The sequence below is a fragment of the Tetranychus urticae genome, chromosome 3 (genome assembly GCF_039701765.1).
Source record: "Tetranychus urticae isolate SD_2017Ah chromosome 3, NJAU_TeUrti_SD_1.0, whole genome shotgun sequence".
In the NCBI taxonomy this organism is placed as follows: domain Eukaryota; kingdom Metazoa; phylum Arthropoda; class Arachnida; order Trombidiformes; family Tetranychidae; genus Tetranychus; species Tetranychus urticae.
Genome location: NC_142960.1, coordinates 17,011,415 through 17,034,582, shown reverse-complemented (window position 1 = coordinate 17,034,582; position 23,168 = coordinate 17,011,415). Strand labels below are relative to the sequence as shown.

The 23,168-nt window shown below is 33.7% G+C and overlaps 5 protein-coding genes, 1 long non-coding RNA gene and 1 pseudogene across 7 annotated transcripts; 4 read left to right on the top strand and 3 right to left on the bottom strand.

Moving 5' to 3' along the window:
• Nucleotides 1-163: 163 nt before the first annotated feature.
• Nucleotides 164-4,079, top strand: Wdfy2 (WD repeat and FYVE domain containing 2). Its single transcript, XM_015930197.3, has 10 exons — nt 164-987; nt 1,126-1,193; nt 1,756-2,035; nt 2,103-2,342; nt 2,432-2,537; nt 2,600-2,701; nt 2,974-3,104; nt 3,252-3,360; nt 3,523-3,673; nt 3,907-4,079. The coding sequence occupies exons 1-9, from the start codon at nt 839-841 to the stop codon at nt 3,562-3,564; spliced, it is 1,227 nt and encodes a 408-aa protein (XP_015785683.2). The 5' UTR covers nt 164-838; the 3' UTR covers nt 3,565-3,673; nt 3,907-4,079.
• A 519-nt stretch (nt 4,080-4,598) lies between these two features.
• On the bottom strand, nt 4,599-7,981 carry LOC107363029 (protein phosphatase 1 regulatory subunit 16A). Its single transcript, XM_015930194.3, has 2 exons — nt 6,974-7,981; nt 4,599-6,873 (listed from the first exon to the last, which is right to left on the bottom strand). The coding sequence occupies exons 1-2, from the start codon at nt 7,802-7,804 to the stop codon at nt 5,590-5,592; spliced, it is 2,115 nt and encodes a 704-aa protein (XP_015785680.2). The 5' UTR covers nt 7,805-7,981; the 3' UTR covers nt 4,599-5,589.
• A 193-nt stretch (nt 7,982-8,174) lies between these two features.
• Nucleotides 8,175-9,172, bottom strand: LOC149093505 (uncharacterized). Its single transcript, XR_016199757.1, has 2 exons — nt 8,919-9,172; nt 8,175-8,722 (listed from the first exon to the last, which is right to left on the bottom strand). It is a non-coding gene; the product is annotated as an uncharacterized LOC149093505 (long non-coding RNA).
• Nucleotides 9,173-10,222: 1,050 nt separating this feature from the next.
• On the bottom strand, nt 10,223-13,111 carry Gp93 (heat shock protein 90 Gp93). Its single transcript, XM_015930193.3, has 3 exons — nt 12,918-13,111; nt 11,809-12,841; nt 10,223-11,743 (listed from the first exon to the last, which is right to left on the bottom strand). Exons 1-3 carry the CDS (start codon nt 12,976-12,978, stop codon nt 10,426-10,428), a joined length of 2,412 nt encoding a protein of 803 aa, XP_015785679.2. The 5' UTR covers nt 12,979-13,111; the 3' UTR covers nt 10,223-10,425.
• A 622-nt stretch (nt 13,112-13,733) lies between these two features.
• Nucleotides 13,734-15,981, top strand: TyrRS-m (Tyrosine--tRNA ligase, mitochondrial). Its single transcript, XM_015930196.3, has 8 exons — nt 13,734-14,044; nt 14,111-14,542; nt 14,621-14,828; nt 14,911-15,099; nt 15,158-15,320; nt 15,404-15,595; nt 15,663-15,785; nt 15,853-15,981. The coding sequence occupies exons 1-8, from the start codon at nt 14,022-14,024 to the stop codon at nt 15,885-15,887; spliced, it is 1,365 nt and encodes a 454-aa protein (XP_015785682.2). The 5' UTR covers nt 13,734-14,021; the 3' UTR covers nt 15,888-15,981.
• Nucleotides 15,982-16,417: 436 nt separating this feature from the next.
• Nucleotides 16,418-20,677, top strand: alphaCOP (coatomer subunit alpha). 2 transcript variants are annotated; one of them, XM_015930192.3, is made up of 3 exons: nt 16,418-16,474; nt 16,665-16,981; nt 17,064-20,677. In XM_015930192.3, exons 2-3 carry the CDS (start codon nt 16,686-16,688, stop codon nt 20,470-20,472), a joined length of 3,705 nt encoding a protein of 1,234 aa, XP_015785678.1. In that variant the 5' UTR covers nt 16,418-16,474; nt 16,665-16,685; the 3' UTR covers nt 20,473-20,677. The 2 variants fall into 2 exon arrangements, with proteins under 2 accessions (XP_015785678.1, XP_015785677.1); XM_015930191.3 differs by having other exon boundaries at nt 16,418-16,981.
• Nucleotides 20,678-21,173: 496 nt separating this feature from the next.
• LOC107362865 (coatomer subunit alpha pseudogene) lies at nt 21,174-23,168 on the top strand (annotated as a pseudogene).

Here is a 23,168-nt window from a genome sequence, read left to right as displayed (position 1 = left end):
TAGTTTGTTTCTATGAATTCATGACCAGTTTGATTTATTTTACAATATTTGATTGTTTGTAATTTAGCTTAGCAAATGAGCTTTAAATTAAAAGAAAACTCTACTTGTTGCCAGTGAATTTGATTCGAAAAACGCGCTTCATGGTAACAGTTGCATTCATTTTTGATTTGCCTTTAGGGTTACAATTTAGATTTGTTTTGTTTTTGTCGTAACTTGTTTTGATCAATTAAACCTCAATCTTCGCATTAGATTTTGACTAATTACTGTGTTGCTAGAAATTAAATTGTTTCAAAATTTGTTTGCTTTGGGTGATGTTGTTATTACGCTTGTGTTGATATTGTTCACATCTATTTCATCCTCAGTCTTGAGTTTTTGTGTTGTTTTCATTTGTTATCAGTACTTGTCATATTTCTCTCTTTCTCTTTCTCTACTCTCTTCTTATTACATGTTTCTATGCTAAACATTAGTTAATTGAAGCTGGGTTTTACTCCCCTTCCTTCCCTGCTGATCAATTCATTATCATCTTTTGACTCTTGTTAACTGCTATGATTATGTACCACTTTGTGCGGATTTCTTTGCCTTCAACTTAACTCTGTGATTTACTTGATATCTTTTTCCCCTTTTCCCTTCACTCGTGTTTACTTTTTTGATTACTTGTTGTTTCTAATATAACATCTTCACTATTACCATACCCATTAACTGCAATTGTTACAAAACTAAAATAACAGTCCTTACCTCTCCCATTGTTTTTACTTCAATATATCTGATACATTCTCCTCATAAAATTTGTCTTCAACCTTAATCATACTTCATCAATCATCCAGTGACTGATTACAAAATGTCAGCTGAGATACGACCCTTTCCTGGAAGTGCTTCATCAAACAAGCGGCTAGAATTGGTAGCTAAACTTGAAGGCCATCAAGAAGTGGTTAACTTTGCTATATTGCTTAAAAATGAAGAAGGTGTGATCAGTACTGGCGATGACAAGTTAGTATACATACGCATTCTGATATGTTTACATGTAATATATTGGATTCCAATGTTCATAATACATGCATAAAATTCAATTTTAACACCTGTTTCTTTTTTTCCATAATTTTAAACAATCACTATTCGCCTTCAAAGGAGTGTCATGATATGGCTTAAGCGGGACACAGGAAATTACTGGCCCAGTGTTTGTCATCGAATGCCAGGTTAATAACATTTTCACGGATTCAACCTCAGATACATTGAAATTTTTCCTATTTCAATTTTGCTCTCTCCATCTGCCATCGAGTATCAAAAAAACGATGACGTGCATGTTAAACCAATTTTATGATAATATTAGTCATAGAAATCTTATCTCGTGCACTTTTGTTTTTCAAATATTGCAAACTATATTGTCATAACATTGTTTGTAATGCAAATGAGCCACAAATAAGCATTCTTTGTGTAGTCAAATCTTGATTGTGTGAACTTAAATCAAACAGAATCACTATGGCTTGAGGAGATTCGTTCACACAATTGATATTATAAGCATTTTTAATATCTGCATGAATTTGACCCAAAGTTTATTCGACCAAGTTAGAAAATTGAAAGCTTAATTACTTGTTGCTCTATTAATTATTTAATCAAATTAGTTCATCAATAAGAAAGTAGAGAAGAGTGAAATTGGAATGGGAAAATTATTCTTTGTCCATCTGAAGTACCTCATGAGTTTTTTGTTTAATAAGTCTTTATAATATTTCCTTTTCATTGTCCATTACTTTGTCTTAGCTGCTGGTACTGTAATGAGCTTTAATCACGAAACCAAAAGACTTTTTGTTGGAATGGAGAATGGATCCATTTCAGAATTTCTTATTGCAGATGATTACAACAGAATAACACATCAAAGAACTTATATTGCTCATAATGAGCGTGTAACTGGGTTGATATTTTCAATATTCCATGAATGGGTTCTAAGTGTTTCTAAGGATAGATATTTTTGTTGGCATTGTTCAGAAACAGGAAACAGACTCGGTGGCTTTCAATTCAACTCTTGGTGTACAGCACTTCAGTAAGTTACTTGAAATACTCTCACCAGTGTTTAATTTTTCTAATATATATTATCATTTTAATTTTAGATTTGATGCAGAATCAAAACATACGTTTATTGGTGATTACACTGGCCAAATTACTATGCTTAAGTTGGAAGGGAATAGCTATAAACCAATAACAACATTGAAAGGTCATAGCGATGCCATTCGGTGCCTTGCGTGGGATCCAGAGAAGCAAATGCTGTTCTCTGGTGCCTATGATAAGGTTATTATTTGTTGGGATATCGGTGGTAAACGAGGAACAGCTTACGAACTCCAAGGGCACCTGTAAATATCTTTTCGATAACTATCCTTAATGATCTAAATTATTCTCATATCAAATTCTGATCAAATTGTTTTCTTCACTTTCATTTCAGCGGTAAAGTAACCTCACTTTGTTTTGCCAATCAAGCCAAGCTTTTGATTTCTTCAAGTGAAGACTCTAAAGTTGTTTTCTGGAAGATGGATGTAAAAAGAAAAGAGGTAAAATATCACCAAACTCATTTTTTACGAACTGATTGATTATAATTAACATTTTCCACTAGACTCCTGATTGGTTAGAAAGTGATTACTGTCAACGTTGTTCAAGACCCTTTTTTTGGAATATAAAGGCAATGTTGGATCAAAAAACGATTGGTTTACGACAGGTTAGTTTTTACACTCACTTCATATTTAATGTGAGCTTTCATAGTTATTTAATGTATTTACACTTTAATATAGCTTTTTAAAATGATATTGAGTCATTAATCAATGTGAACCCTGAAAGGAGAAATTGATTGCAATGCATGAACGATTGACTCTAGATTTATCTTTTCTCCTAACCTAAATTTACGCATTACAATTGTTCTTTTTCCTATTCATTCTTATTTTTTTGTTTCTTTTCTAATTTATTTCTTTTTCCTCTTTTCTTTTCTCACAGCATCACTGTCGTCGTTGTGGTAAAGCAGTTTGTGATTCCTGTAGTAGCAATAGAAGCGTTATTCCCATCATGGGATTTGAGTTCCTTGTGAGAATCTGTGATGAATGCCAAAGTTGTATTTCTGATGACGAGTAAGTTTATTGTTTTTTGTTTCTCTTTGAATTTCAAATATAAAAAACATGAGATTCATAGAGAAATGGAAAATTTTCATAAATTTTAAACAAAAATTAATTTCTTATTTCAAAACAATTTTTCTTTCAAAATCAAATCATCATTAGTTTACAATCACTGGCTTCTTCTGCTGACACGAAACACTCTATAATGCATATGGATCTAGATGAATCCCGCTCACTTTTAATGACCTCTGGTTCTGATAGAGTTATTAAGGTAACAAAAGAAACCAATTCTTCAATTGTAAATGGATATGCTTTATCATCCAATTCAGCAGTAAAAAGCAGTTCCATAACCATGCAATCAAAATCTGTTGACCCATTGTTTTTTAATAACAATCTTTTCTCTCTCTCTCTCTTCCCATTTTTCAATATACAGTTATGGGACATAAGCAAACTTATTACCGGTCAATCTCAATAATTGCCTTGACCACCATCTTTAAATTAATTATTATTATTATCATGATTATTATTATTATTTGAGTAAATTTAAACAAAACAAAAAGTATAAATATACAGATAAAGTATTACCGTATTTCCGAACATATAAGCATTGTGCTTATCAACAGAAATTCCTCACTGCTAAGTCCATGTTTTTTTCATAAATAAGAACACTGATAAGCAATTACATAGAAGTACATACAAAAAACCTGTTTTTTAACGAGTGTGGAAGCACATAGTGCTAATCTAAAGTGAGGAAAAATGCGCTTTTAAGTGAACGTTTCATTAATAAGCCTCGGCTTATATGCGCGGAAATACGGTATTATGTGTAAAGTTTCACTAAAAAAGCTAAAGTTCATCTTGAAATATTTTCTGTCTCTTTGAGAGGAATGATGGTGGTGATCACTGAACCTGCATAAAGAGTGAACTAGATTGCGTGGCATCAACAAGAGTACATCAACGGCAAGATTAACATCAAAATAGTTAAGTTTTTTCTTCAAAAAAATGGGATTGCTCACTTTTCAAGGATTCAAGACTGGTTTATAAGAAATGATCTTGCTTGGTTAAAATACTAAACTGTCCAATCAGGAAAAATTACGTTGATTCGCTAAGATTTTTTTATATACTTCGCCAGTTTATATCTTCATTTTTCCTGTTGTTCAACTCAGATAATGGGAGAATTGGATCAAAAGAAAAAGGCAACTTGTAAATTGTTTCATCGATCCTTTCCTCAAATCTTCTGTTCACCTTCCTTTCACTTTTTTGTTAAAATGCGATCAACTGTTTCATTTGAAACAGTTGCAGCTTATTGTCTATGCCTACTGAAAAATCAATGTTTTAAGACTAATCATGGACCAACTTGTTTCTCTATCAAACTCTCTTAAAATCATCAAACATTCTTTACATCAATATCTTGTTAAACAGATGATTGGTGATTGATAATAATAATAATAAAAATCAACCTGAAAAAAAGGAGAATCGTTATAATCATTCTAATAAATATGAAACGTTTACTTTAAATGAATCTAAATTTGAATCAAAAAGCGTGTTTAAGATGAGTCTTTAATTATTTTGCTGTGCAACAAAAAAAAAGATTGTATCACCAGGCTCTCTATAAAAAAAAGTAAATGAGTTTACCAGTAAATTATTACACTTCTATAACAACATGATTAATAGTAATTATAATTATAATAATAAATAAATTATTTATCTTTCGGGAAATGACATCAAAGGATGTGCTGATGGATTGATCTTAAAAAGTTGAAGATCCTGGAATCATCTGAAATGCAGTAAATTGTGTTTGGTAGGCAAAGAGGTGAAAATAATTTGGTCCGACAATTGAATTGATTTTTTTCTGATATTGTATAAGTTGATTCAATTATGTTTCAATATTAACATTTCCAATCTATAATTGATAAAGAAATTTTAACATTGTTTATCTTTCTTCGTTCTTCAAATGTACAATTGTGTGTTGATTCTTTTCAATTTTTTCATCTTCTGATGGGAAGCTTTTTTGTTTATTTTCCCAATTTGTGGAAGTGATCTTCATTGTTGAAGAAAGGGAAAAGAAAACTATAAATTTAGATTTCAATTTACACTTCATTTTCCGTTCATCGTAATTTAATTTATTGCAAGACTGAAAAGTCAAAAGACGCTTATAATTTAACTAATATGTAAGAGAAATTGATTGAAATGCAATTTTTCAGTTTCCCTGGTTTTTTTGAACAAATGAAAAAAATGGATTACGCCTAATAAGAGTAAATTACGACTAATGGAAAGTTGAAAAGGTAGGAAAATTTTGATCGTTCGTTCGTGCAAAAATAGATTGAAAAAAAAGGAAATTTCTAAATAAATTGATTGTGGTTGATACGAGATTTGGGATGAGACAAGGCTGAGAAAAATAAGGACGATGATGAAGTGATGAGGGTTGTGATAATATTTCATGAAGATGATGAAGTAAAGGCAAAATGGAATAGAAAGAAGAGATACATAGTTTTCTATACAGTCACATAAGCTTACAGCATCCTTTACTCTGCATTTCTCCGACAACTTCACTGGGATCAGCTCGAAATTTTTTCAGATCATTATTTGGAGATGTAGGAGAGTCAAAAAGATAAGAAGCTTTAACATGATGAGATGAAGGATTATTGTGGCTAGAGCGAACAGAAGATTCTCTCTCATTGGTGGACTTAGGCGATTCACCTGGGGATAGACTATTGCGATGCCTTAAATCTGCCCGATGTTTTTTCAGATCAGCTAAAGTTCCGGAGCCAAAATTGGATGGATTTGCATTTACAGTAACATGTATCTCAACTTTAACGGATTCACTACCCACACTGCTACCACCTCCATTACTTCCAGAATTGATTGAGTTACGATTACTTTTAGAGGTACGAAGTGTTGAGTCGTCAACAGTTCTACTTGGATTGTATGCTGATCGGCAGGATAATATATCATTAGCCGTTGAACCGGGAATACCGTCGACAACAGTTACATCATTTGAATAGTCATAATCTCGTTCATTATCACAACCTCTGGAACCATTGGAATCATTGTTGAAAACACTCACAACTTCACTGGAATCTTTTTCACAATAGCCATCGTTTCGAATGACCATGGCATCTTTACTTGATGATTTTTGACTTGATTGGCATTCCGATGAAATTGATGATGATTGGGCTTGTTTATTGACAAAACTATTATTTGATGACTCGATGAATGAATGATTAGAGCTTAAAGAAGGTTTAATTGACCCTGATGTGATTAAACTATCCTCATAAGAAGGAAGTGAGGAGGAGCTTTTTAAATCATTATTAACTCCAGTTGCATATCCTTTCACCGAAAAGAATCCATTGACTTTATTTAACGGCACTGTATCGCCTTCTTTATCACTAGTGGAAGTTATTGAAGTAATTGTGGAAGAAGAATTGACTTGCTTGTCAACTTGATTGTTAGCATTATTAATATTTCCTTGAGTTCGATCATCTTCATCAACACCATTCTGAGATGATTCAACCCTTATTCTAGCCTCTTCACGGGCTTCACGTCGAGAGATTTGTGATTTTTCTCTGATACTCGTACGACGAACTGATTGGCTTCGAGTGTTTTGCGAATGAGATCTTTTTAATCTTAAAGAATGGCTTGCTTTTTTGGTTTCCATTTCATTTCTTAATTCGATTATTCTTTCTTTCAATTCTGGATCTTCACATATATCTAAAGGAGTTTCCCCATTTTTAGTTTTTGCATTCAAATCAGCTCCTGCTTGTACTAACTGTTCGAGCACATCCGGCTACACCAAATTAAGAACAAATAAAGAAATTAAAATTAGTGTTGAAAAATAAAACTGATCAATAATAATCAGCTGATTGAGAAAACAAAAAGAAACTTACATGTCCCCAACAAGCTGCTGCATGAATAGGTTGCCATAAATCATTATCAACTACATCTGTAGAAACATGATTATCCAAAAGAAATTCAACCACAGCTGAATAACCGTTAGCTGCCGCAATATGCAAAGGTGTTGCCCCTTGACTATCACGAAATTCAAGATCTCCACCTTCTTCAGCAACTTTTCTTAAATCTAAAAGCATACGATTTTCAACCGAAGCTCGAGTTTCATCAATCATCTCTTGAGTTATACCTCTTTTGGCCATTTCTGATTCTATATAATCTAGTGTTGATTCATCTTCACATATATCATAAGGCATATTACCATCTGCATTGACAGCTAATAAATCCGCTCCTTTCGATATCAGGTATCTGACAAGATGTAAAAGACCACAAGTAGCTGCTGCATGTAAAGGTGTCCATTGTTCACTGTCTTGGGCATTAATATTAGCACCAAATTCAATTAACAATTTCATCATTTCTTCACTATCATCTATACAACACTGGTGAAGAGCAGTTAAACCATCTTCATTAGTTGAATCAGGACTTACACCAAGCATTAAAAGTCTTCTCACTTCTTCAACATCATTTCTGGCCGCTGCCTCGAGAAGCATCACACTTGGAACAAAATGTACCTTGTAGTCCGTCTTTTTCCCCTTATTCCGTCTTCCATAGGTGTCATTAGTTTTCTTCTTGTAGTTAAAATCTTTCTCCCGGAGATTCCACTTCTTTAATTGTTGCATTCGCCTTTTCCGGGCCAATTTGAGTCGCTCTTGAGTTGACATTTTCTCCAAAACTGGCATCTCAGCCACCAGTTCAGCATGTTCACACATTTTCTTTCAAAATATAAATAAAAAACACTTAATTTAAGATTACAAAGGAAAACAAAAGATTTACAAATAAAAAATTAGGGATCGGCAAGAACAGCCCAATTAAATTAAACAGCATAACAACAATGAAATCTTGCCATTCCTGTGTGTATTGAATGTTTTCATGAGAGTCTGGATGAAGACTCTTTAATAAAGAGTAAGTTACTCTGAGTTACAACTTTAGCATTGACATCATGAGCCTGCGCATTATCTTTTTTCTTGTTTGATGTTATGATCAAAGAGTTACTCTTTGGTTCTGATGATGAGACTCATTAATATCATAACTTTTTTTACTTTTAATAATCAATTTAATGAACAAAGCTTCAAACAAAAATTTACTAGGAAATGAGCATGAATTGTTGAGCAATTTACTTCAAATTCGGTTGAAAAGTTCAGTTATTATTAAAACAATAGTACAAAATAATGGTCAGTTGGTTCATAATTAAAAGTTGATTTCATTTGTTTATGACAAGATAATTCAAGCAGCATAATTAGATTTAAAGGCCAACAAATAAAATCGTTTAACTACAGTACATGTTGTAAAGATAATACCAATCAGAAAGTGCACATAATTTGAGTTAGACTCAAGGTATTGCACTACTTCTGGAGGATTTATTTACAGTAGCTTGCTAAAAATTTTGCGTTGTTTATTTGTCTAGTGACTAGACTCAAGTCCATTGCAAGATTGATAATAAACAGGGAATGTTGATCATGGCAAGGATTAGAGAGTTCAACAGTAAATCTATCGTCTTCAATATCATGTTCTGCTCCAACGAAGAGATTTAACTGTGAATATAAAACCCATAGAAACAATTCCAACCATTACAACAGCATCGATGCTTCCGTAAAACGCTCACTTGAGTTCCAGTCGACTATTGAAATCTATAATACAGAAAAATAACTTCATTAAATTTGTACGAGAGTAAGAGGATGGTTTCCAATGATTGGAGCAATGGACACCGAAGGCCTATCGAGTATCAATATTCCTACCCTTAGCATTTGTTTTAAGTCAATAATTAACAGAAAACACCAAGAGGGTGGAATTAAGTAAAAATAGCATCGAAAAGAGAGATATTACCTGTAAAATCACCAAAAATGTTCCAATACCACGCCATCTCAGCACATGGGTGACTATAGTAGCAGGTCAACTATTGTAGAGATCAGCTAACATTTTAAAGCTGGTCAAGCTTAAAGTGGTCACAATTTAAAGTTACATTTTAAAGTGGGATTGTTTAAGGACTTCTGATTAAGAAATCCTGAAGAGTTGTTTAATTATTTCAATAACTTCATAATTGTTGTTTCATCCATCGTTACTGCTTCCTAAGAGCTATCTTGCTCTATGAAAGTTGCACAGTAAGCGATCTTCCGTTTTCCGAGAACGGAAAATCACCAAGGTAACATTCAAGTACCTTCCTTTGGACCTCACCGCTCGATTTGAATACATTGTTTGAGTCGATTTAAAATTATTATTATTGCTATAAAGTGTATACGTAAATCGCAGTACATATTGAGACTTTTTAAAGTAGCTTTAAATCAGTTTGAAATCCTTTAATTTCACGACGATTACTTCTAGAGCGGGGATAATCAGTGTGTCCAGATTTTTGTTTTGATTTCATCCTCCATTATCGATTGATAAACATAATGCAATATATTCTTTCTTGTCGGTATAGCATGCAATCTTTGACATTGGTATAATATCGTTCATTTATCCATCAATCTACAATTGGCTTCCAATTAGTTGCTTGAGGTACTTTACCACCATGTAACCAAGGAGAGTTTTCAAGAATCTTCAATCTTTATCTTTGTTATTTAAAGATCTTACCCTTGGTAATTAATTCATGACAAGAATTACGAATTTGATTATAGAAAAAATAGCTAAAGACTGTATTCAGCGTGATAGTCAATTGTGAAGTCAATAACAAAAATGCAAGCATTCATATTCAAACCATTTTTGTATTACTATGTATTCCTATTACCAACTCTCATTAGTCTTACACAGAAAGGTTCATAATAAAAATCTATACATAAAACAAGTCATCAAAATTATACTTTGATTATGATTCAATCTTGATTGATTGTTTGACCATGTTTGGATTCATCGGAAGTTAATGATTTACGATATGATTACATGATTTTATTATTCTACATCTTTTTTTGTCGTAAGATTAAATACCAACACTAAACTCTTTGACTCGCTCATAATCATAATAGGTAGAGCTAATGTTATCTTAAAGTCGCCATAAACAGTTAATATCTCACAATTAAGATCTATTTAATTATTCATGGAAAAATCCCTTAAGATCAGTACAACTGTTGTCAGTTTTAAAGAGCAATTGCCGAATCCAAGAAATAATGATTTAATCAGAGTTAAACTGATTTTAGTACTTGTAAAAAATTGTTTTAATTTAAATATGAACCAAAAATGGGCGATCTTTATGAAAAAAGATCAATGTGACAGGAAGGTTTAGTGAAAAATCAAAGAATCAAGTTTGGTTAAGGATGAGGAAATGTAAAGTTTGATTCTTTGATGATTACAATAAATATAACAAATTAGCAAATGAACAAAAAATATTTGATGCATATTTCTAAAGCTCTGTATGTTCGTCTGAAGGTTCATCAAATTTCTCCTCCTCTTCTTGATCAAATTTAACAGGTTCTGGTGCCTCTTCCTCTAGATCATCTTCTTCGACTGCAGCAGATTCATCAACTCCTAATGTTTTTCGTAATAAACTTTCAACTCGAGATGCAAATGACTGAGTATCAGATAACATATAACCAGATCGAAGGGTTGCAGTTTCATACATGAGAGCAGCCATATTCTTGGCAGTTTCATCATCAGGATCACCTTCTACACGTCTAAGCATCTCTTTAACCAATGGATGTCTGGGATTGATTTCAAGAGCTTTCTTTTGCGATAAATAGTATTCACGAGTAACGTCATTGCTTTTAGAGTGAGCATTGCTTTTGGCTAATCTTTCCATATTACCTGTCCATCCAAATTGACTTGCAACAAGAGCACAAGGTGAATCATGGAGTCGCTGAGAGATTGAAGCTTTGGAAATTTTTTCTTTAAGTGCAGTTCCTTCTAACCACTTAGTTAAAGGCTCGAATTGTTTTTGTAAAGCTTCAAGTTTTTCTTTAGATTCATTCAATTTAAGACCATCCTTTGCAACATTTTGGAATTTTTTACCTTCAAATTCAGGTATAGCTGAAATGCAATATTCGTCAACAGGATCGGTCAAGTAAAGTACTTCATAACCTTTTTTCAATAGACGTTCAACAAATGGAGAGCTAGCTACTTCTTCGAAGCTAGAACCGGCCATGTAATAAATGTGTTCCTGTTTTTCTTTCATCCGTTTGACATAATCACCAAGAGAGACCATTTTTCCCTTTTCGAGACCTGATGTTTGGAATCTCAGTAGTTTTGCTAAGCGAGCTCTGTTAGCAGTGTCTTCGATTATTCCAAGTTTAATGTTAGTACCATATTCACCCCAGAATTTAGCGTAATCAGCTTCAGCTATTTTTTTAATCATATCTAAAGCTTTACGAACTAATTTTTTCTTTATTACTTTAAGAAGCTTGTGCTGTTGGAGAGTTTCTCGAGAAACGTTCAATGGAAGATCATCAGAATCAACAACACCACGAAGGAAAGCTAAATAGCTTGGCATCATGTCTGTGAAGTTATCGGTGATGAAAACTCGTCGAACATATAACTTGATGTTATCAGTTTTGGTACCGTATCGGTTGAATGATTCAGAAGGTTGAACAGTAGGAATGAAAAGAAGTGATTTAAATGTTACTTCACCCTCTGCGATGAAATGAGTTTTTGCTAAAGGATCTTGAGAATCTTTGGTTATTGATTTGTAGAACTCATTGTACTCTTCATCAGTAATTTCAGCGGGTCTAAAAACAATAAAGAGAGAAATCGATTAAGTATAAAAAAGCTACAAACATACTTTTAAACTTACTTTCGGGTCCAAATTGGCTTTGCAGTATTTACTAATTGCCATTCCCAGATAGTCTTTTCAACTTTCTTTGTTTTAGGCTTCTTCTCTTCTTTTTCCTCTTCTACCTTTACATCTTCATCATCTTTAGATTCTTTTTCTTTTTCTTCTTCCTTGACAGCCGCATCATCTGGAGTTAATTCATCATCAATTGGCTCTTCAACCTCTTCAGTTCGACTAGACCACAAATAAATTGGATAATTTATAAATTGAGAGTACTTTTTGATGAGCTCTTTGAGCGTTTCTTCTTGAAGAAAATCTTTTGCCTCTTCCTTGATGTGTAATGTAACTTGACTTCCACGTTTTAATGTTGGCCCTCGAGGGTCTTTGTTTATTGTGAATGAGGCTGAGTCTGATTCCCAGATGTATTGATCAGCGTCATCATTAGATTTAGAAGTGACAACAACTCGATCAGCAACAAGGAAAGATGAGTAAAATCCAACACCAAATTGACCGATTAAATCAGTCAGTTCAGTGGTTGAGATATCGTCACTGGCCCCAACTTTTTGCAAGAACTCTGAAGTTCCTGACTTAGCAATAACTCCGAGGTTATTAATCAGCTCATTCTTAGTCATACCAATTCCAGTGTCAATGATGTGCAGTAAATTATTGTCTTTGTCTGCTTTAATTTTGATTGATAATTCAGCAGTAGAATCTAATGCTTCTTTAATCGTTAATGCCAGCACTCTTATTTTGTCCAGCGCATCTGAAGCATTGGAAATTAATTCTCTAAGGAAAATTTCTTTGTTACTGTAAAGTGAATTGATGATTAAATTCATCATTCTGTTAACCTCGGCTTGAAATTGGTGTTTTTCAGCCTTCTCTCGTAACTCTTTCATCTGAGCAACATTGAGTCCATCTAATTTGATGGCTTCTTCTTCTCTGGCAACAACTTGGGCATCAGTGACACTTCCTTCTTTGCCAGCCTTTAAGTTGGCATCCAAACTGATCTCTTCCCCTTCAACAGCATCAGAGACTTCTTCAGCGTGAATGTTATCTAAGGTAATAGACATCAAAAATTAGTAGTGACAATACATGAATGCATTAGGGAATAATGGAAAAATAACACTTACTTGATAAAATTGTAAAAGATAGAGTTAGGGTAAAAATTAATAAATAATTGAAACGCGACATGATGAAGACCGAACCAGTGTTGACAACAAATTGTTGGCCGGTATTATCAATTTAAATGTTTGAGAGACCAAGAATTGCACAAAATAGTTTTAAATGAAAGTCAATCAGACAAGAAAACACTAGAACAACAGAAGAACTTAAACTGACAATCAACACAATTGGATAATATTAACTAGCAAAAGAGTATTGTAAACCCAGCAAAAAAATATCCAAGTTGTATGATGATCTGGCTTAACCTCATTGGCCGCTTCTCCCAGATTACATCACTATCAGCATCTCTCCTTTGTCTCCTCCTCCTTCTCTGTCTTTTTTCTCTTTCTCTTTTTAAACATTCTGGTTATATATTTGAATATTTACAATTACAATTGTTAACAATGGTCACTGTTGACAGTATCATGATGCCCTTGTTTTCTGGATTTCATTCATGCCAATATTCATAAACACCCATCATTGTGATCTGAAGCAGATTCATTTAATCATAACATTTATATGCTCTGTAAAACACTCATCCCAATTCGAGGTTATGTTAAAACCAAAGCTACCGGTTTAATTATCATTGCATTCATTGGTCCAGGACCAATTAATCAGTATCATTTTGTAACATTTGTCAATGATTTGAAAGGACCAGAGATTAATTATAATACATATCCTTTTACACGTCATCATTAACTTGGGCAATGGAAGATTCTAGATAATGGGTTGCATTTCCTATACAAAAAGTATTTGATCCAAGATCATTAGATAATTTCGTATCGATTGTTTTTATAGTGGATTGCGGCATTAATTGTTTGCAAAGAAATAATAGCAAAGGGTAAACGTTTGAATAATTTCAGGATGAATTAAGCTCTGATCTGATCAATTTGTTGAAATGGTTTTAAATTTGACTGCGAAACTTGTTTTTGTTTACTTGCTAACTTGATAAAAACAGCTGTTTTACAAAACCATGTGATAACAGTATGTCTTAAGTTGAAAATGATCAACAATTAAGAAACAAGCATCAATCTTAATTTAAGTCTAAATTTTAAATATTGAACAACTCAAAGATGAATTCAATCAGTCAGATACGGTAAGTAATTAATTGCTTTATGATATTCATCCATGATTTATTCACTGATTTTCCTTTCATTTTCAGCCATTTGTTGAGATCGTCTTCTATTCACCAAACGTCTTCAAGAACTTTGTTCAATGTATTGGAGGAAAGACGATTGCTGGAAGGTTATCTTCCACAGAATAAAAAATTGCAAATGATCGAGGCTCTCAAAAAGAAACAAACATTTTACACTGGATTTGATCCAACTGGTCCCAGTCTTCATATTGGCCATCTTTTAGTGATTATGCCACTACTTCATGCTTTGAGGAATGGACATAGAATAATTTGCCTGATTGGAGGTGAAACTGCTCGAGTTGGTGATCCAACTGGAAGATTAAAACCTCGCGAATCTCTAGATAGAGAAACAATTGAAGCAAATGCTTCGCGAATATCATCAACATTAGTCAGTATTTTTGTAAATCACTTGAAATATTTTTGGAAACCTAAATTTTCTGAACCAATTCACGAACCAATGTGAGTTAAATTAGTTAGATCTTTGATTATTGACCATTAGCAACAATTTAATTGATTCTTAATTTGCTTTTATTTCAGAATCCTCAACAATTCAAATTGGTATTCAGATGATAAGTTTTCAGATATCATAGCAGAATGTGGTCCAGCCATTAATGTTAGGAATTTATTTCGCAAAAGTCGCGTTGAAGAGCACTCCGAAAATTATAGCTATGCTCAGCTTTCTTATGCTGTTATGCAAGCTTACGATTGGTTGAAATTATTTGACCGACACAATTGTTGTTTTCAGGTGAGTACCTTTTGTCCAATTCACTTTGCACTTTGATCCAGCAATTCTTTATCTTGAAAATTAATTATGTTTTTCTTTTCAGGTTGGAGGAAATGATCAAACTCCTAATATTGAAGCTGGTTTTTCACTAATCCGAAATCTTCGTAACCAGGAGGTTTATGGATTTTTTGTTCCTCTTCTGTTGGACAAGGAGGGTAAAAAAATGGGCAAGACTGAAGGAAAATCTTTATTCCTCGAAAGATTCACCAATTCTCCTTACTCTCTTTACAAAGTAAGTATTTATGAATTACATAGAAAAATTATTAATTTCGTATCTTTATTTTTTCCAGGCTATCTTGAAATTACCACATAATCAAATCGAAAGATTCCTTCGATATTTCACATTTTATAATAACCAAGAAATTGAAAGTATCATACAAAAAGATTTGAAGAAGCAAACTCTCCATGCACACGAAAAATTAGCTGATAGTTTAGTACTTTTAATTCATGGAGGTAATCTTACAATTCTAATGATTTAACTCTATGCTTCTTTTACCTTTTTCATTTTACTTGAATTGGATTCTTTCTTTTTTCAGAATCTGGTTTGAACCAAGCGAAAAACGCCAGCAAAGCTCTTTTGAAAGGAGAAACTGAAGCTCTTGGTAAACTGACTGAAGATGATTTAATAGAAGTTTTCGGATCTAAGTCATTTATATATCATGAACTTGTACCAAATGGTACAAGTTTGTTGAATATCATCATGAAAACAAATTGTTTTGAAAATGAAGGTAATTACAAATAGACTGATCTTAATCTACTTGAAATTAAAATTAAACTTCTGCTTCAATATTCTAGATCTAGCCACTGTGATGATCAACAAAGGTGGAGTTTCAGTCAATGGTAGAAAGATTTTAGACACTGATTATTTAATCTGCGATAATGATGTTTTCCCGAACAATCTAACATTTATAAAAATAGGTAAATATGGTCACTGATCAATTGGAAAAATGAAAACTGATTATTTTCTTTTTAATTTTAATCACAGGTACAAATAGAGCTTATTTGATTCGTTGGCTCTGAACATAAGTTTGCATTAACTTATTTAAAAATGTTTATACTGTGATACATTCATACTAAATTTACTTAAATATTATTGATTTGAGTAGTTAAGGCATTTTTGTCCATTTATTTATTACATATTTGATCACAGTGCCTTTCTCGATGTAAATTTCAATCAAGATTTCGATCAAGAATTTTAGAAAGTTCCGAAATGCCGAGTTTATTCGGATTTTGCTTTACGATGATGATGTATACAACATAGAAATTATATGATGATAGCGACAATAAACAAATTTTCAAATTTTCAGACAATTTAATTCAAATTAATTTAATTCACCTGATAATAATATTGAATAGATCTTGAGTCCATTCAGAATTTTTCTGGATTTGCCGGTGAATAGATGAGAGGCTTTTTCACTGACACATGTATAATCAAACAAACCGCTTTACATTGAAAATACCTTCTCATCAACGGGAATGCGCTGTAGAGCAATAACCTGCCAACTCCACGCAACCAAGTTAAATGTTGAATTTTACATTCATATGTTTTTGTCAATCCGGTCATCATTATCAATTTTACAATTAAAGATTAACTATTTGTGATAACGGTAATTAAATACATTTGAAGTTAATAACAACTTTCTATCCAACTACTAATTTAAGTGCTGATCGCTTATTATTCATCAGATTTAGATAGAGATTTTCATCTTTCTGTCTATTTCTCTATCTATCTTCTCATACCAACTGTCTTAATAATTTTTATTTATGCTTTTCATCTTGAAACAATCTGTTGACCAGATTTCTCAAAAGGAGAGGCCGATGCCGTTTTTAATCAAATTTGAGACTCAATCAGCTAGAGTCAAAGGCCTATCATTTCACCACAAAAGACCATGGATCTTGGCGGCTCTTCACAATGGTGTTATTCAACTTTGGGATTATCGGGTTAGTACCTTGATTGACAAATTTGATGAACATGAAGGACCTGTTAGAGGTATCTGCTTCCACAGTCAACAGCCTTTATTTGTCTCTGGAGGTGATGATTACAAAATTAAAGTATGGAACTACAAGACGAGACGTTGCTTGTTTACTCTTCTTGGACATTTGGATTATATCAGGTGAGTTTGCTGGTTACAATTCATAGCCTTATCGTGTAAATATTATAATTCAATATTCTTATATCTCTTTCTGAATCATTAGAACAACATTCTTCCATCATGAGTATCCATGGATTCTTAGTGCCTCTGATGACCAAACTATTCGTATTTGGAATTGGCAATCACGTACATGTATTTCAGTTCTAACTGGACACAACCATTATGTCATGTGTGCACAATTTCATCCAAGTGAGGATCTTGTTGTCTCTTCTTCTCTTGACCAGACTGTGCGAGTTTGGGACATTTCTGGTCTACGAAAGAAAAATGTTGCCCCAGGTCCTGGGGGATTAGATGATTCCATGAAAGGTCCTGGTCATACAGATCTTTTCGGTCAGTCAGATGCAGTTGTCAAGCATGTATTAGAAGGACATGAGAGAGGAGTTAATTGGGCTTGTTTCCATCCAACATCACCTCAAATAGTTTCCGGTGCAGATGACAGAGTCATACGTATTTGGCGTTATAACGATTCCAAAGCCTGGGAAGTTGACACTTGTCGATCTCATTACAATAATGTTTCTTGTGTTGTATTCCACCCAAAATCTGAGCTCATTATTTCTAATTCTGAGGATAAAAGTCTAAGAATATGGGATGCTAACAAACGAACTCTATTACATACCTATCGTAGAGACAATGATCGTTTCTGGATTCTAGCAGTTCATCCAACACAGAATCTTCTGGCTGCCGGTCATGATAGTGGTATGTTTTTATTCAAAACCAGTAAAGAGAGACCAGCTTTTACACTCCATGGCAATTTACTGTACTATATCAAAGATTATTATCTTCGTCGCCTTGACTTTTCAACTTTCAAAGATATTCCTATCATGAAGCTACGCCCATCTACTCGAGGTCGATTATCCATGCTTTCGTATAACCCAGCCGAAAATGCTATGTTGGTATCATGCCAGTTACCACAGCACGAATATGCATTCTATGATCTTTACTTTTTACCTAAAGATATTGATACTAATAACCCATCTCCTGCCTTGGGAGAATCCAAACGATTCCAAGGTGCACCAGCAATTTGGGTTGCACGTAATAGATTTGCTGCTCTAGATGTGAGCAAAACTATCATTATCAAAAACATGAAAAATGAATTAGTTAAAAAATTATCCACCGCACTTTCAGTTGAAAACATTTTCTATGCTGGTACTGGTTTGCTTCTGGTCAAAACTGCTGCTGAAATAGCTCTTTGGGATGTTCAACAATCCCGATCAATTCATACTGCTAGGATTTCTAACGTTAAGCATGTTATTTGGAATGCTGATATGTCGAATGTTGCTTTCTTAAATCGAAATCAAGTCAGCATTTGTACACGTAAGTTGGATATTCTAAGCTCAATAACCGAAACTACTCCTGTTAAGAGTGGAGTTTGGGATGATTCTGGTGTTTTCATTTACACCACTGCCAATCACATAAAATACGCTCTCATTAATGGAGATCATGGTATTATTCGAACCCTTGACTTGCCAATCTATCTGACCAAGATAAAGGACAACTCTGTTTATTGTTTAAATCGTGATTGTGTTTCCAAAAAGTTGTCTATTGATTCTACTGAATTCCGATTCAAGCTGGCTCTTGTTAATCGTCATTATGATGAAGTACTACATATGGTTCGAACAAGTAAACTAATTGGACAGTCAATTATTGCCTATCTCCAAAAGAAAGGTTATCCAGAAGTCGCCTTACATTTTGTAAAAGATGAGAAAACTCGATTTGCTTTGGCTTTGGAGTGTGGCAATATTGAAATTGCAACTGAAGCTGCTCGTAAACTAGATGATAAAACATGTTGGGAAAAATTGGCTGAAGCCGCTCTTCTTCAGGGTAATCATCAAGTTGTAGAAATGGCTTATCAAAGGATCAAAAATTTCGATAAACTTGCTTTCCTTTATTTAATTACTGGAAATCTGGAAAAGCTTAGAAAAATGATGAAGATTGCTGAGATTCGAAAGGACACGTCAGCTCAATTCCAAATTGCTCTTTTCTTAGGTGATGCATCAGAAAGAGTGAAGATGATTAAGAACTGTGGTCAAACCTCTCTCGCTTACCTTTGTGCAGCCACTCATGGTCTGTACGATGAAGCAGAAGATATAAAACGTACTATCAAAAATAGTCAACAGTTACCTGATCCAGATCCAAATGCTGAGTTTTTACAGCCTCCAATTCCAATAGAGCATTGTGAAGACAATTGGCCTCTTCTAACGGTTTCTAAAGGTTTCTTCGAAGGTGCAATGGCAGCAACAAAGGGTAAAGCTGGTAACTTGACTTCTCCTGTGGATATGAATGAAGATGATGTTATTGGTGAAGGCTGGGGCGATGACGATGATTTGATTCTTGATGAAAACGCTGATAATCAACCTGGGGAAGAAAAATTGAATCTAGATGATGAAGATGCTGGTTGGGATGTTGAAGATGAAGGTCTAGAATTGCCAGATGTAGAGCCTGGTGAAGAGACAAAAGATGCTAATGCATATTTTGTTGCTCCTACTAAAGGAACTCCACCAACACAACATTGGGTAAACAATTCTAGATTTGCTGTGGACCATATTGCTGCAGGTTCATTTGAATCAGCTTTCAGACTTCTTAACGACCAAGTAGGAGCTGTTAACTTTGAGCCACTCAAACAATTAGTTCTTTCATTTTACACTCGATCAAGAACTGCCCATTCGGGCTTAGTTTATTTACCTTCGCTGTACAGTTATCCACAACGTAATTGGAAGGATGCAGGCCCTAAAGGAGGTTTACCTTCTATTTCCATTAAACTTCCAGATCTTTTCCAACGTCTTCAAGCAGCCTATTCTTTGACCCATGCTGGTAAATTTGTGGAAGCCATAGACAAATTCCGTTCATTGTTATTACAAATTTTATTCTTGATCGTTGATTCAGATGAAGAGGCTAGTGAAGCAAAACAACTTTTAGACATTTGTAAAGAATATGTTTTAGGTCTTCAACTTGAGACAGAACGTAAAGCTTTATTCAAAGATGGATGGCCTTCAGCCTCGTTAGAAGAACAAAAACGATCATGTGAAATGGCTGCATACTTTACGCATTGTAAACTTCAACCTGTTCACACCATTTTAACTCTTCGAACAGCAGCCAATCTTTTCTTTAAGCTTAAAAATTATAAAACTGCTGCCTCCTTCGCTAGGAGATTACTTGAATTAGGACCTAAGCCTGAAGTCGCTCAGCAAAACAAAAAGTTATTACAATTAGCAGAAAAGAATCCAGTTGATGAACATCGATTAGAATATGATGAACACAATCCATTCGTTATCTGTGGTTACTCATATAAACCAATTTACCGAGGTAGACCAGATGTTAAGTGTCCTTTCTGTAATGCCGCTTACAAACCAGAGTTTAAAGGCAAGTTATGCAAAATTTGTAATATTTCACAAATTGATAAACAATCTACTGGATTAAGATTAAATCAAGGAGGAACCAATAGTAGTTATTAGGTTATTATTAATGCTTGCTATTATTATTATTATTATCATATATTACTAATAAAAATTATTGCTATCAATAAAAGTAAAACTGAAGAAAAAATAAAGTCCACACAAATATTATCCAGCTTTTTATAAAACATCCCGTTTCAAACATCAATTCGCTGTGTATTTAAATTTAATAAAAATAAAAATACTTCGGTAAATCACAAAATAATGTCTAAATAAGCCTTTTTTCGGTCATTCATTATTGTCAAACATTTATTGAACAAGTTTCAAGCTGGGAATATAACTCGTAATCTAACTCATAATTTAAAGAAATATTAGCTCAAAAAACTGCAAAAGTACTAAAAAATCAAGAAAGATGGTCTATAGCTAATTTCAGTAAAAAAGCTATTAAACAAAGTCATTATGTTAGTATGAGTTAAACTTTCGCCTTTTGAATGTTACGTAAGACAGCCTTTCTTAATAATCTCATGGACTATGAACTATGGGTCACTTATGAATTTCCTGTTTCAATCGACTAATATCGATACAATCGAAAAAAAGTAGCCTCTCTCTCTCTTTCACTTTACTCTCTGGTGCAGAAGATACCAAAAGTTACATGATAATAACGGATTTTAATTTTTCGACCAAATTTCAAATTTTTTTGCTGTTTATTACATTAGAAGTGTTTTTGTAATATATTTTGTGGTTCTTATTATTTTTTTATCATGTGTGCACAAGTGATGGATTTGGTGATCAGAAAGCTTGCTTTGAATATCAAGTTGCTGCCAGAAATAATTACTGTTAAATTATTTGGAAAAAAAGTAGTTTCATATTTTAACGAAGAATTTAAAGTGCTTTATTACCCCGATAATACATCAACAAGATATTTAATCTTGACTGAATTGAAAGAGCCTTTTGATTGCATCGAAGGATTCAATCCTGAATCTAATAAATGTTTACATTCAAACGAAGGGCGACATTTCATTGTCGTTAAAAAGGACAATATTGCTCGAAGTTTAACTCCTCAAAACGATTCACAGCGGGAGCGCATAATCATAGGATTTATGACGGAGCATTCATTATTTTTAGATTGTCATGAACGTGATATAATTGCCCCAGCTTTTACACGCTATGTTAATTTGCTGTTCTACATCAAAGATTATTATCTTCATCGCCTTGACTTTTCAACTTTCAATGATATTCCTATATTGAAGTTACGCCCACCTCATCTAGTCCGATTATCCATGCTTTCGTACAACCCCACCGAAAATGCTATGTTGGTTTCATGCCAGTTACCAAAGCACGGTTATGATCTTTACTTTTTACCTAAAGATATTGATCCCGATAACCCATCTCCTGCCTTGGGTGAATCCAAACGATCCCAAGGTTCACCAGCAATTTGGATTGCATCGGATGCATTTGCTGTACTAGATGTGTGCAAAACTATCATTTTCATCAAAAATCTGAGCAATGAAACAGTTAAAAAAATATCCATCGATATTCCAATCAAAAACATTTTTTATACTGGCAACACTGGTTTACTTCTGCTCGAAACGGATACATCAATACAACTTTGGGATGTTTTGCAATTACAATGCATTCGTTCTGCTAGGATTTCTAAAGTCAAGCATGTTATTTGGAATGCTGATATGTCGTTGGTTGCTTTCTTATATCGAAACAAAGTTAGCATTTGTACTGGCAAGTTGAATATTTTAAGCTCCATAACCGAAACTACAGCTGTCAAGAGTGGAGTTTGGGATGATTCTGACGTTTTCATTTACACCACTGCCAAGCATATAAAATACGCTCTGATTAATGGAGATCATGGTATTATTCGAACCTTTTACTTACCAATCTATCTAACCAAGATAAAAGACAACTCTATTTATTATTTACAAAATGTAAATCATGATTGTGTCTTCAAAGAGTTGTCGATTGATGCTGCTGAATTCCGAGTCAAGATGGCTGTTGTCTATCGTTGTTATCATGAAGGCTTAACTAAGGTTCCAATTGAACTTTTCAAGAAGTCTATAATTGCATATATTCAATCGAAAGGTTATCCAGAAGTGGCCTTAAATTTTGTAAAAGATGAGGAAACTCGATTTGCTTTAGCTTTAGAATGTGGTAATATTGAAATCGCAACTGAAGCAGCTCGTAAATTAGACGATAAAACATGTTGGGAAAAATTAGCTGAAGCCGCTCTTCTTCAGGGTAATCATCAAGTTGTAGAAATGGCTTATCAAAGGATCAAAAATTTCGATAAACTTGCTTTCCTTTATTTAATTACTGGAAATCTGGAAAAGCTTAGAAAAATGATGAAGATCGCTGAGATTCGAAAGGACACGTCAGCTCAATTCCAAATTGCTCTTTTCTTAGGAGATGCATCAGAAAGAGTTAAGATGATTAAGAACTGTGGGCAAACCTCTCTTGCTTACCTTTGTGCAGCCACTCATGGTCTGTACGATGAAGCAGAAGATATAAAACGTACTATCAAAAATAGTCAACAGTTACCTGATCCAGATCCAAATGCTGAGTTTTTACAACCTCCTATCCCAATAGAGCATTGTGAAGACAATTGGCCACTTCAATTGGCCACAATGGCAGCAACAAAGGTCAAAGTTGATAACTTCACTTCTCCTGTGGATATGAATGAAGATGTTATTGGTGAAACTGCTGATAGGATTCGGAGAAGAAAAATTGAATCTAGAGCATCAAGGTGA